This window comes from Euleptes europaea, chromosome 14 (assembly GCF_029931775.1).
Source record: "Euleptes europaea isolate rEulEur1 chromosome 14, rEulEur1.hap1, whole genome shotgun sequence".
Lineage (NCBI taxonomy): Eukaryota > Metazoa > Chordata > Lepidosauria > Squamata > Sphaerodactylidae > Euleptes > Euleptes europaea.
Genome location: NC_079325.1, coordinates 18,299,653 through 18,313,941, shown reverse-complemented (window position 1 = coordinate 18,313,941; position 14,289 = coordinate 18,299,653). Strand labels below are relative to the sequence as shown.

Here is a 14,289-nt window from a genome sequence, read left to right as displayed (position 1 = left end):
ATAAGTCTTCTCCCCTTCCCACAGATCTCCAGTTCTTCAGTAGTGAGAACCTTTTGCCAGTTCAAGTGAACACAGTACTGAAATACATGTACCATTCATTTGACTCAGCATAAGGTAGCTCTTTTGAGAGAAAATAACTTTTTTGAGCTTCCAGAAGTATATCTGTAGCACAAGAAAGACAACTTGCATGGATCATTGAGGACACTGTCTTTTATTTAGCTCTATTGTTAAATTAGAGTTTTCATAATTTTTGTATAAATGATATAAAATGTTAGCTGCTCTGAACCTGACTTGTCGGGAAAGAGCGGGCTAAAAGTAAAAAATTTTTTTTTATCCTTGGCTAAAGATCTAAAATTGGGGGAGGGTGTTTGTGGAATGCAAAACTTCAAAGATGGTAGACCTTTTTTTCTTACTTTTCTGAAACGCTGTATAGAACAAGTCAGGTTTTTTAGTGGGTGAGGGTTCACATTATCTCTTTCAGAATTATCAGTGAAATTATGCTCATTAAATTATAGAAAGGAATTAATACGTTTTTGCACAAGGTACATTTAGTATTTTTAAGCCCAAATAATTTTTATCCAGCACAGTGTTGATAGTTTTTGTTTTCAACTGTTCAATCCTTTGCTATTTACCAATTAGCAAAAAGATGTCCAGCATCGTGAGGCTACATCTCCAACACTGGATGTATTCAAGATTATTATTGTAATAAAAATGAAAAAGTTCTGCTCATCATAAGTATATGTGGCGCTGTTTTATATTACTAGATGCTAAGTGGCATCAGAGTTTGTTGAAACTGCCTAACTCTTATCATTGGTCCAAGATTAGGCAGATAAAAGAAGAAAAGAAAAAGAAGTATCATGCCTTCTACAGCACTACTTATAAAAGTTAGAAAAGCTTTGAAAGAAGAGTCGCTCCACAGGCCAATGATGTAGATCTCTGAGAGGCCAATGGACCACAGCAAGCTTAATTTTTTTAAAAAATGTATCCTACTTTTCTCCCAAAATGTGATTTCCAGTGGTTTAGAGCAGGGATATCTAAAACAACAACAAACGAGAGTCAATAAAAACCATATAATCCCTAACTTCTTCGCTGGGAATAGTCAGATAAGAGGCAGGAACAGACTGCTGGTCCTCCTCTCAAGATGCAATTCTGCAATAAAGATAATTAGGAATCTCCTTTCCGTGTGTGTAGAGTTTATTGGCACATTACTTAGACCTCTGAACTTGAGTGGTACTTTATGAGGCACTGGCTGGGTAATTCCCTTCCTTTCAGTACCGATAATTCATCATTTCTTGCAGAAATGTTGCCGCTGTGCTTCTTTCTCTTGATTTCTTTGGAAAGGAGCAAAGAACTAAGAGCTTTGCAGTATTGAGGGTCCACCACCCAAATGCATTTTTTTAGTAGTTTTATTCATTTTTAAAAGGTACAGGAAGAGAAAAAGAGAGGGAAAAGGCAAATAGGGGGAAACCACTGCAATTCATTTTGTGTTCGTGCCCTCCAGATCCCGTCTGCATGCCTTCCGTTAATGTCATTATTATTATTATTATTGTCATTATTAGTGTTCCTGGTCTTTTGGTGGTACAGGAAAGGGAGGGGATGGGGTAGGGCATGCGGACTAGGGGAGTGGCACTTGTGCTGCAGTCCCTTCAGCCCCCTTCTAGTGTTGCGCCTGATAGTGGTTCAAATGAACCTACACTATTTGCTGGGTCGTGTTGTCGATCTGTATTAGAGGTGTTTAGTCTGTTACTTAGTAGAGCTCACGGGTTCTGTCTGCTGTAGCTTGGGCAAGGTCCTTGGTGCTCTGTCTTCGCAATCTGATTATGACCCGGACTGGTTCTCACCCGTATTTTTCGTAGAATGATCACCACTTTTGTTGATGTTCTTCTAATTGTGTGCCATGAATCAGGCTTGTTAAACTTGCCATTGTTGCGTACTCCAGCATTTTCGTGATCCATTCAGATATTTTAGGGGTTTCTTTGTGCTTCCAGTTTCTTGCATATAAAACTCTCACTGCCGTCACCGTGTATTGGAAGAATTCCTTTTGCGTGGTCTGTAGCTGAGTCGGTGTCATTCCCAGAAGCATGGACTTTGGGTTTAATTCAAAGTCTACCTGTTGAATTTCCCTGATCTTCTTGTGTATTAGATCCCAGAATTCCTGAGCCTTTGTGCAGGACCACCATTAGTGATAGAAGGTTCCTTCTGATTCCAAGCACTTCCAGCAATTGGCCTGGTTGGATTTGAACATTCTTTGCAAGTCTGTGGGTGCTAGATACCATCAGTAGAACATTTTATACCAGTTTTCTCGGACATCTTGGGACTGTGAGAATTCAATTCTGGAGTTCCACAATTTCTCCCAGTCTTGCATTGGGATCATCCGAAGTCTTGCATCCATTTTATCATACATGTTTTGACTTGTTCCTCTGTGGTTTCCATGGTCAACAGCATCTTGTAGAGTTTGGAGAGCAAGTGATCTTGGGATTTGGTTATCAGTAGTTCAAATTGCATGGGTGTGTTTGTGGCGTTGTAGTCGGTTTTTAGTCCGTGGACTACTTGGTGGTATGCGAATCACGTTATGTTGACATTTCCCGTCTTTAACTCCTCAAGTGATTTGATCTGGCCATTCTCCTTCGTAAGCCCATCATAGGTCAGATAGTCGTTATTTATCCTACCGCTCAGCTCTAGGTAAGCTTCAGTAGGCAACATCAGGTTTGACACATGTGGACTGAGCATCCTTTTCAAAGAATTCCAGGTTTTCAGCAAATTGAAGGCAATGGAGTCTCGGGGCAGAGTCTTAGGCAGTGTTTAAGAGACGAAAGCTGCAACGGTAGCAATAAGAAGAGGGGAGGGATTTTCAGGATGCACAGGTTGTGTGGAGTACCCTGCCCTCTATTGGCAAGACACAGGTGCTAACCTGTTTTATTGCTGCTTGCAGTGCTTGGCCTCAACCATGCGAATGACAAAAAGGAGGAGGAGGTTGCAGGGGCTGTAAAATACTTATTCTGAAAATAGAAATGCATTGTGAAATTTGTGGTTTTGGCCAAGAGAGGCATCACACCTCTTGTTTTCATGGATTTGATTTATAAAGCAATTGCTCCTGCGGCAGGACAAATCACACGAAATGCAGGGGGCATCTGGTTTACAGGACTTGCAGCTTCTTGCTTTCTTTATGTAAGTAGATTTCATCTGCGGCAGGAATCCCCCCCCCCCCCGGTTTCTCTCTGAGTAATAATTTTAAGCCTTGTTCTGCATCAAGTTGTAAACCAAAGTGGGAATGCGTTTTGTAACCTGTAATGGTTTCTTGTCTTAATTGTAATGGAGCCCCAGTAATTTTTGCACTGAAAAAGCAAAACTCAGTTTTCGTTAAAAAAAATAATACGTTTTCCAGCTCTCGTGTTGTTCAGTAAACTGCAAAATATTCAGACAGTGTCTCCTGGGTTCAAAAACTATGAGAGACGCCCTGGTCTTTCTGTGGTAGAGCAGACAACAGGTCTAGACTTACTGTATGGTTCGGAGAGGTGTGTCTCAGATCCCTTGCAGTATTGTGGTACAATTGCTTGGGAAAGGCACAAGATATTGGGTTGGCCCTGGGAGGCAGAGCAAACTTTCATGCAAGTGTTCTTTGTTACTGTTCATTGGATTTAACAGAATCATCTAAAGCAGTGGTTCTCAACCTGGGGGTCGGGACCCCCAAGGGGGTCGCGAAGTGTTTTCTGGGGGGTCGCCGCCACTGTCCTGGGACAGCCCCCATCCCTGGCTGTCCAGGACTAACCCAGACGCCCTGTAACCCTGATCCGTCCACGAGGGCAGGGAAGACCCCAAGCAGAGAGATGAGGAACTGGCTGACCGACAACCAGAAGGAGCCGGGCTGCAGAGACACGGCGGCGTGCCGCTGCATACCAGCTGTAGCCCCGCTGCCCAGCTGAGAGGCGGGCGGGCCAGCCCTGGGAGCGGTCGCACCTGCGCCAGGCGGATGATGCGGCAGGATGTGTGGGAGGCCGAGGAAGCTCCCCTGGCTTGGCCAGTTCAGGTCTCAGAGGAGAAGAGGGCGGTCCCCCTTGAGGCCGCTACAGCTACGTTGTTTTTACTTTTAGCTGCGCTCGGGTGGGGCGGGAGCTTCAGCCTGGAATCCAAGTGCGCATGTCTGTAGTGTGGCTTCGCTTTTCTGCCCTGAGTCATCAGTTCCGCTCTGGCAAGGCCAAGGGGGAGAGAGTTGAGGTGTATGCGCAGTTCGGGATTTCCCCCTCGAGCTCGCAGGTTTGGTGAGACGCAGAAGGAGCGGTGACTGGAGGAGGGGAGAAAAAGGCACAAAAAGTCAGAGCGGGATAAGCGGCCCTTGGCTCTTTCCTGGCCCTTCGTTCTCGTGAGGTGATTAAACGGAGCTCTGCTTTGAGGGTTAACTGCAGTTCTGTGCACAAGCAGTGTCCCAGTCACAAGAGAGGGGGTTTCCTCGCGAGAGCCCCGGCCTGCTTGGAAGAGTTTTTGGGGAGAGAGGGGAGGACAAGGAACGCAGTGCATGCTCAGAGGCACTCTTTCCTCCGTGCCAGGAAAGGTTGCCGCGCCACACAGTCACAACCGCTGCGCAACAGGTGGTAGTACTGTTTGCTTGTTTGTTTTAAACTTTAAAATTTAAAGTAATTATATATATGGATACCCTGGACTGCCAAAAAAAAAAAGTGTTTTCTTTATCCTATTGAAAATGTCATTTATGCAGATTTATGCAAATGTGACGAGGGTCACAGGTTACTTGGCAATTGTAAAAGGGGGTTGCGACTCTAAAAAGGTTGAGAACCACTGATCTAAAGAGAGTCAGCTTGGGTGTTTTCTGTTGCTTCCAGTTCTTCTGTCCAGGAAGCAAAAAGAAGGTTGATTTTGGTCCTTTGTGTTTGTGATGGTGTACTTGAGGGAGTGGGGTTTTCCCCTTGCACATAAATCAGTTGTTGGATAGAAGTATATCCTTTTGAGATTGTTTCAGTGCACATCTAGATCTTGGGAAACACTCCTTTGACTGGAGAATCTTACTTTCCCTTGGACATGTCAAGCATTTTTTTTATTTTTAGTACAACCTATGGAAATGCTTCCAGCTCCCTATCTGGAGAAAGTTATTGGTGGGTAAGCTGGTGCAGCTTTGTGTTTTCAAGAAGATGCAGCGCCAAACTGGGAGCAGGTCAAGTTGCTCTAGAAATAGTGGATTGAGGAGCTTGTCACAGGGCTTGTCACAGCCAAAGGTCATCCAGGCTAGCAGGGATGTTCCAGGAGCAGAACAAGAAAGGAGATGTACCTTAGGATCTCTTATGAAGCTACACTGCCTGAACCTCCGGGTCTGCCAAAGGACAGCCAAGCTGGAATACTACGGGGGGGGGGGCATTTTGGGGTGAATGTGAGAAAACAGAGTTGGAGTTGAGAAGAAGGAGCTGAAGAGAAAAGGCTAAAGACAGACAGTGAGAAGAAGCAAAGGCAGCAGCGAAGAGCATGTCAACTGGCTAGTGTCTTGCACTCAGAGGCGGGGTGTGAACAACAGTGACAAATGCGGCCAGCCTGAGCGAATTAGGTTACAAATGACACAGAGAAAGGAAGACTTGGATGGCTAGCAATAACCAATGCATTCCAAGGTTAAGCACTTTAATTTAATTTAAATTAATTTTGTCAGGAAAGGGTGATACTTTACTTGTACTAGAAAACGCACGGTCGCTTTAGCGTCCTGTTCCAGCCAGGATTCAGCCAGGAACGAACGCGTTTTCGCTCCAGTAAGCTCCTGCAGTGTTGGTATTGATCACTGTTACTTCTCTTCAAACTCTGACACACCCAAATGCACACGCAGGCACATTTGGGGCATCCAAATTGAGTAGTTAATGAAATAACAGGTGGATTAATAGTAGTAGCACTACTGCTGTAGTATAATAGTGAAGTACTTACAGAAAGCGCTATATGAATGTGTGTAGTTATTCCCGTTCGCCTTCCTTAGTGAGGCATCCTGCCTCATTTGTGTGTTTTCTCCTCTTCTTGGTTCTGTTGCTTCATCCTTTTCCTTTCTCCTTGAGTGTATTTTCTACTTTCCCATCCTCTGTCTCCTTTTTTTCTCCCTCCTGCCAAAGTTACCCCTTTCCTTTAGATTTCTTTTCTGTTCCTTTATGTTTTCTTTTGTTGTCCACTTCTCGCCCGTTCTCCCCAGCGAAGACTGCTGATAGTGAGCTTGTAAAAAGCCAGTTGAATCCAGGAAATGCCCCTGAAATTCCTCCCAGTCTGCAGACTTCACCGATGCCATCTGCTGCTGCTGCTGCTTGTAAGTCACAAGATCTGTATTTTCCTCCAGTTCCACTCAGTGTGGACAACATCTGTCAATAAATGTCCTAAGTGCCTTTAAGACATGATGTTGATCTGCTCTGAAGAATGATTGCAGAAAGCTGCAATTAATAAATGTGCAGTTGACTGCAATTGACTTCAATTAATAAATGTGTAATATCGATCCAGCGTCAGTAACCAGAAAGGCACAGATAAGAACACAATTCATGCATTGCTTCATGGGTGAAAGCAGATTAACCCACCTCTCCAGCTCTATTCACCCTGTCATTTTTCCATTACATTTGCTTTCTCCTCTTTCTCTCTCTCCCTGTGCTCATCTGTCCCCTCCCAGCCACCAAACTGTCTGATATCTTTGGCATGGTGAAAAAAGGATCTGGGTTTCCAGATGCTGAAGAGTCAAAGCCTTCATCCACTCCAGCCTGTGTATCTCCAGCTGCTGCAAACCCTCTGTCTCCCCAATGTAAGTAGTAGGTAGACACCAGGGTTTGCATCACTGGATGGTTAATGTGGCACAGAATCCTAGAGGGCCTCTTGCTTCTCCAGTCTCCTTCCCTGAAAGCAAAGGGATTCTCCCTAAGGATAGCTGTTTGCTAGAAAAAATGCAGCAAGGGTTTCAAAAGCTTGTAAAAGGCGGCATTACATTTCCACGATGGTAAAAAGATTGTGTTTAATAACACTTTTACCCTGCAATTTTTTGCAAAAAGGTTAAAGACAAGAGTTACATTTTAACTGGATTAGATGAAGTTTAAGGGGTGCTTGATCTGTGAGCTGGTGTTGTTTGTTGGGGCTTTTTCCAGGTAGCATTTCCCCTAGAACAATCTGACAGCAAGTGAATCTTCATACAGCAAAAGTGCTAAAATAGATAAAAAAGATGTCTTGCTGGGCTAGATGCAGCTTGCAAGCCATATATATTTTTCCATTGGATTAACACATTGAGAGAGAAAAAATTAACTCTAAATGCTTTAGAGCAGATATATTAGGCTAAGAATGACGAATCCCCCAAGCCTTCCATATATTTTATTTTCCCACTTGCATTCTCTACCATCTCTTTCTAGTACTTTTCTTCCCGGCATTTAAAAAGTTTGTTTTCTCACCGCTCTCACCCTTCCTCCTCTCATCTGTTCCAAAGCAGCTGCCAAGCTGTCTGATGTACTAGGCATGGTGAAAAAGGGTTCTGGACCCCCAGAGGCGGAAGGACCAAAACCTTGCATCAGTTTGCCCTTCCCACCTCCAGTTGTTGCAAATCCTCTTCCTCTCCAGTGTAAGTAGCATGTAACACCAAGGACTCGCAAGTGGAACTGCTGTTTAAGAGCCTTTTGTAGATCCTTTTTAGCCACTTCCTTAGGCTAATCCAGTCGCCCTTACTCAGTGCCACAGGGAGCTCCTTGACTGCTTGAGTACACAATTCAGATTGGGAATAACTGTTTAAGGGACTGTTGAATCAGGTTTCATAGGAAAGGGACCGTGGAGGAGCACATGCTTTGCCTACATGAGATCCCATGCGCTGGCACTGGCATCTCATGTAAGACAAGTTCATGTGTCTCCTGAATAAACAAGCCTTTGTTGCACTTAGTGAGCATCTCAAAGCATTTAGGACATGTATTTTTGCTCTGTAATCTGTGATGATGCAGACTTGCGATGCAGTCGTGAGCATGCTTACTTGGAAGTAAGTAGCAGTATGTTCAGTGAGGCTTACTCCTAGGGTAGCATGTGAAGAAGTATTATCTTAAAGATCTGTTGAAATTCCTCCTATAATATAACAGAGTCCTCTACACCAAGCACTCCAGCTATCTGTGTTCTACTGTGCAGGAGCAGATAGGAGGCAAAACGAGGGTTTGATCCAGCCAGTTTTTATGCTCAGTCTCACCCAATTCCTCTCCTTACTATAGCCTCCTATCCTTTAGTACACACAGGTCCAGTGATCCCCAGTATAGCTATTTTTGATGGTCAGAGGAAACCTTCCTTTTGCATCATCAGTTGGATCCCACCCATGGTATGCCAAAAGCACACAGTATACAAATAGCTCGAGTCATTCCACACTACAGAGGAAAGTGACACAATCTCAGGGTCACCTTCCTGACCTTTGAGAAGTTATTATTCCAATTCCAATGTTTAAAAACTGAAAAGATACCCCGCAGAAAAGGAAATAAACCTTTCCTTAAGGATGCATTTCTTTCCTTAAGGAAAGATGGATCCCTCCAAACTTCAGTAGACTGTTCAATTTTTAAAGCTTTACTTTGTCCTCAGCACAGCTCTAGGGGCAGGACTGTTCCTAAGAAATATTTGAAGAAATCCCAAAGTCGGCTAATCTCCTTTGATTCCATTTGCTATCTTTTCCTCCTAGTCATTTATTCATTTCTCCTCTCTCTCTTTTTGTTTTTGTTTTCTCATCTTTCTCTTCCCTCCTTGTTTCATCTCTTGCTTCCCAGCTGCCAAGCTATCCGATGTATTAGGCATGGTGAAAAAGGGCTCTGGGCCCCCAGATGCAGAAGTGCCAAATCCCTCTGTCCCCCTGCCCTGCCCATCCTCGAGTGGTGCAAACCCTCTTCCTTTCCAGTGTGAGTAGCACTTACCACCAAAGGTCATGGAACTGATGCATCCCTGAGGAACCTGTGCTGTTTCATCTATTCCTCCCAGCCAAGACCTTGCAAATAACAGGTCCATGTAATCAGAATAAGCGATGCAGTGTGTTGTGGCTTGGGGCAGAGCACATGCTTTGCACGCGTAAGATCCCAGGTTCAGTCCTTGGTGTCCCTGGTTAAAGGATATCCAGTGCTAGGAAAGACTTGTCTCTGCTTGGAAGCCTGGCAAGCCACTGCCAGTCAGAGTAGGACAATACTGAGGCATGTGTACCAGCATTCTGACTCAGTATAAAGGCAGTGTGGTGGTTACTCCACATAAAGCCTGCTGGGTGACCTTGGGCCAGTCACAGTTCTCTCAAAACTCAGCCCACATGGAGGCAGGCAATGGCAAACCCACTTCTGAACATCTCTTGCCTTGAAAACGCTACGGGATTGCCATAAGTCAGCTGTGACTTGAAGGCACTTTCCACTACTATATGATGATTAAAGTGGCTGACTGGTACTGAGGAGGCCCCTTTTCAAATCCTGCTTTATTATCTTATAGCCATGTTCACATTTTACAGTGAAAACATGTATACATACTGCATGCACCTGTGTGCATCTGTTTGTAAAAAGGAGCTAATAGGCATTCACTTTACAAATGAAACCAGAAACCAGTACCTGGATAAATGTGGGTTTTGGATCACACTTGAACTGTATTTTGAACACCACATGAGGATTACTTAGATATGTACACAATAAATTCAAGTGTACTCGGTACCCGGACTGTGCATGTGTTCACTGTAACTTGTGAACAGAGCTGATGGAGCAGTCAGTAATGTGATTTCTTCCTCCCCAGATCTAAAGTCTGAAGTGTAGTCCAGGAGAGGTTTTGCCATGTGATGAATCGTTATTTCTAGAGCAGATCTCAATTACCTAATTAAGTCATCATATAATATCTCTCACATTCAGCCTAATTTTAAAACTAAAGAAGTTATTTTGCTGTGAAAGACAGTTCTGGGAAGAATATTGGTTGCAGTTTTCCTAAACTTCGCAGACATCCCCTTGCCCAAAAGGTGCCAGGGGGTGATTTTCCTAAACTATTAACCAGTGCCGGCTCAAGGTTGACTCAGCCTTCCATCCTTCCAAGGTCGGTAAAATGAGTGTGGATGACTGGGGAAGGCAACGGCAAACCACCCTGTAAACATAGTCTGCCTAGTAAACATCGGGATGTGACATCACCCCGTGGGTCAGGAATGACCCAGGGCTTGCACAGGGGACCTTTACCTTTACCATATCCAAAAGTACCTTGGAACTCACCTAATTCTGTTCTTGGACTTGGGTTTTTTACCTATTCCTGTCCTCTGCATTTCATTTCTCCCCTGCTTTTTGCCATTTTGTTTTGTTTTCTCATTTCTCCCTCCTTTCCCTCCTCTCATCTGTCCCATCCCAGCTGTCAAGTTGTCGGACGTGCTAGGCATGGTGAAGAGGGGTTCTGGGCCCCCGGAAGGAGAAGAGCCAAAGCCTTCCATCTCTTTGCCCTTCCCACCTCCAGTTGTTGCAAACCCTCTTCCTCCCCAGCGTAAGTAGCGGTTGCCACTGGGATTTCTGCCTTACACCCAGTGGGGCATGAAATCGGAACAGTTCTGTATTTTTCTACCATGACCTTGCATGAACTATTCCACCTGCCTTTGCTACATGCGAACTTGGCTTTGGAAAGAGCAGGTGGGGACCGCCAAAATGTAGACGGAGAGCTGTACTGAAATGGAGTTGCCCCCAGAGAAATAAACCCAGGTATTTGTGGAGGGGGAATGGTTGTTTAAGGAACTTTTCTAAGACTGGCGCTGGATGAAACAGGCTGAGTGTCAGACGCAGAGTGGCTTCGCCCGTTTTGTTGGTTAGATAATCTGCCAGACCTTAAAAGTGCATCACCCTTGATCTGATCCCTTTCTCTCCCTTGCATTCCTACTTCTTACTCTCCCGTTTGTTTTCTCTGTCTGTTAGCTTTCCATTTGTTTTGTTTTATTCTGTCCATGCCTTCTCTCATCTGTCTCATCCCAGCTGCCAAGTTGTCCGATGTCCTAGGCATGGTGAGGCGGGGCTCTGGAGCCCCAGAAGCCGAGGGGCCACAGTCTGCTGTCAACCAGCTTTTCTTTCTTCCACTCATCACAAACCCTCTCCCTTCTGATCGTAAGTAGCCTTGGGGCCTGCAGCTAAGCCCCAGTTGTTCTTCTCAGACCCAGGAGGGAGTTCGGTTCCAAACTCTTTACTGCTCAGCTTAACAGTATTGCTGCACGGCTTCACATGAACCACTGTGGCCTCACTGGACAAATATGTACGCTTGTGTGTGAATGCAGACTAACAGAGAGTGCATCGAATGTAGTATTAACTTCCTGATGATCCATGTTGCATTGCATATTGTCAGCCTAAAGTGAGAAGTTGTCATGGTGTGAGAGAAGCCTCATATGAGAGCTACTGTGGTGTAGTGGTTTAGAGTGTCAGATAAGGATCTGGGAGACCCAGGTTGCCAGGGACGTTTGCTGGGTGACCTTGAGCCAGTCACGCTCTCTCAATATAACCTACCTAACAGGATTGTTGTGAGGATAAAATGGAAGAGAGGAGAACAATGTAAGCTGCTTTGGGTCCAAATAAATTTAAAATCCATATAAATATTTGTGTCAAGGGCCCAGATATTTGTATGTACTGATGATACATGATGCTCCTGCTGTAGTAAAAATATGAGAATGAAATTGGTTAATATCAGGCCTCAATTTAAGATTGCCTTTTGAAAACAGAGATAAGCCCACGTAGAAGGAAAAGGAAAGACATTCTTTTAGCAAGGAATACTGGTATGCTAAGACAGAGTATAAATCCTATGTGTGTATCTGTTGCACAAGGCGAGTCAAGCACTGTGGAGAGCCAGCATGGTGTGGTGGTTAGGAGTGGTGGACTCTAACCTGGAGAACTGGGTTTGATCCCCCATTCCTCCACATGAAACCTGCCAGATGATCTTGGGCTAGTCACAGTTCTCTCAGAACTCTTTCAGCCTCACCTACCTCACAAGGTGCCTGTTGTAGGGAGGGGAAGGGAAGGCAATTTTAAGGCACCTTGAGACTCCTTATGATAGAGAAAAGTGGGGTGTAAAAACCAACTATTCTTTTTCTTTTACATCTGAGATAAACAATTTGCTAGCATTTATTTTTGCTAAGTTTTTTTAACAACTCACATCAGCTTGAATGGGGCAAAGCTCTTTTGTACTCCCAAGAATGGTAACGTTTGTGGCTTCTTCAGCTAAAATATGTGCAGTTTTGTGAAAGGAGTTGCAGCCACAATTCCAGGTAGCATTAGCTGTGACAATGTCTCAAGGATTTAAGTACTCCCAATTCTGTTCTAGATTATGGCCAGCGTGTTGCATTTCCTGAGGGAATCTTTGACGTGATAGTGACTTAGAATATATTTTTGGGCTCTATTTTTAGTTCTATAAGTCTGTATTATTTGCATATTTTCTTACTGTCTGACAGCTTAAACAATACATTTCATTTCATTGACTCATTAACTCAAGAGCAGTGAGCAACAAAATAACTTGCCAGCAAAGATTTTTAGCCTTTGTGTAACATAAAAGAAAACTTAGGCTTGGTTCTGCCAGTACGGACAGTAGCCGTTATTGTTAGAAAAGCTGCTAAGTCTGCTTGGAACTTTAAATGGATTAACAGGAATCTAGCCTCTTGCCCTTCAGGCACATAACCTGAGTACGGACTTCTAAGCATATTGTCCGTAAACTGGTTATCTCCCAGCACTTCTCCTCCCCAATCCTTAATTTTGCATCAAATCCCTGTTCAAACAGCTGGAGCCTTTCCTATGAGCAGCTTCAGGGCCCAAAGTCATGATATGAGATGAGTCGAATTGAGCAGATTTAGGTCTTAACCAAAACGTCATAGCCTGAAGTGGCCAAAGTGTATCTCCAAGGGCATCAAGCTCTAAAAAGGGGCAAACAATAGCAACTGCAGGAAAAATGGAAAAGAGATGTCTCTGTATTAGGGATGTATAAATGTGCCTTTTCTCATTTTTGTAAGTTGTTATGAGCCTCTTCCCCCCCCCCCATTTTTGTTGCTGGTAATCCTAATCCCTTAGTTTCTTTTTTTAGTTATTTTAATTTTATTTATTAAATAAATATAAATGAATACATATTAAGTAAATAATTTATTTTTTAAAAAAGTTATTTGTTTCATTTTAAAGTTATACACCATTTATAGACCAAAATAACGCAAAAAAATAATTACAAGACGTAAAGTATACAGGAAAAATTCAGCACAACAAAAAATGGGGCAAAGATAAAGACATACATGATCAGTTTGCATAAGTGAGAAATAATATTGAAACAGGGTTTTTTTTCCGAGTTGCAGTGGTGGGGCTAAGAATTTCAGTAGCATCTCTGGAGATGTTGAGTCACAAGTCGAGCACTCTCTTCTGTGTCTCTTTCTCTCTCTGCCCTGAACTCTCTTTCTCCTCCAGAGAAACTGGGAGTCCCGAGCAGCAGTGTACATTTACAGAGATGGATAACAGGTTGGCACATTTTGCAGGGAGGGAGACACCAGTGAATGTGAGCTGAGATGCCACGCAGCTAGTGTTAGAGCAGGGCACTCGGACAGCACTCGGTCCAAAGTGGAAGCAGGCATGCCTGGCAAACCCTCAGGTAAGAACCAGCTTGGCTGGAAGGTTAAAGAAAATGTGTTTGTTTTTCCTGGGAGACGAGGTCTCTTATCAGAGAGAGACATGCAGCGGGGTAATGCCTACATTCATTGGCCATTGGAATTTTTTGCACATTTAAGATCACGTAATATGAAGCAGTGATCCCTTAACTTGTTTGAACTGTGTGTTTATCTCGCAATCAACATGGCTGAAGGATAGTGTTATCTCTCTTTCCAGGCTTTTTTTTTTAAGTTGATAATTCTAGTTCATATGAATGTGAAGCCAGACCTGGGTAGGATAGGATGGAGAGGAAGAGGAATATTGAGAGGAAGAGTTTGGTTTATATGTGTAACTTTGGTGGAACACAGATGAAAATAAATGGAAAAAATAGGAAGGAAAAGAGCTGGGGTATTGTATTGAGTAGCTGTCACTGTACTTAAAGAAAGTACACCATGGCACAAGCTTGATGTATGCATTCATAGATTAATTCTGAAGCATAAATGATTTCCACTATTGTTTTGTGTGTACCTGTCTCTCGTCTAGGATTCAGTACATGTTTAACTATGGGAAGCTTTCTTGGGTGGGAGATCCCATTGCATTTAGTGTGGCGCCAGTGGTGTTACGTCATAAACTGTCTCATACATTGCTAGGTAAAGAATAAAGTTGTGCTAAAAGGCTGTTGTGTGCAAACACTGGCAGATGACAAGACCTAGGAAACCACCTTCCACTTGCGAGTACG

General features: G+C 43.7%; 2 protein-coding genes across 8 annotated transcripts in view; both read left to right on the top strand.

The window, feature by feature from the left end:
• CAPG (capping actin protein, gelsolin like) overlaps positions 1-14,289 on the top strand; it is a 245,540-nt gene that overhangs the window by 16,421 nt on the left and 214,830 nt on the right. The gene's annotated exons all lie outside the window — the stretch shown is intronic.
• Positions 1-14,289, top strand: part of CAMK2B (calcium/calmodulin dependent protein kinase II beta) — a 209,991-nt gene that overhangs the window by 189,495 nt on the left and 6,207 nt on the right. For 4 of the 7 annotated variants that reach the window (XM_056859953.1, XM_056859951.1, XM_056859954.1 and 1 more), the window contains one exon: positions 10,923-11,051. The exons of 2 other annotated variants lie outside the window; for them this stretch is intronic. In XM_056859953.1, the coding sequence (XP_056715931.1) occupies positions 10,923-11,051 (129 nt within the window). Of the gene's footprint in view, positions 1-6,169; positions 6,281-6,631; positions 6,761-7,432; positions 7,562-8,729; positions 8,859-10,922; positions 11,052-14,289 lie in introns of all 7 variants that reach the window. One more of the 7 variants, XM_056859957.1, reaches the window with a different exon arrangement.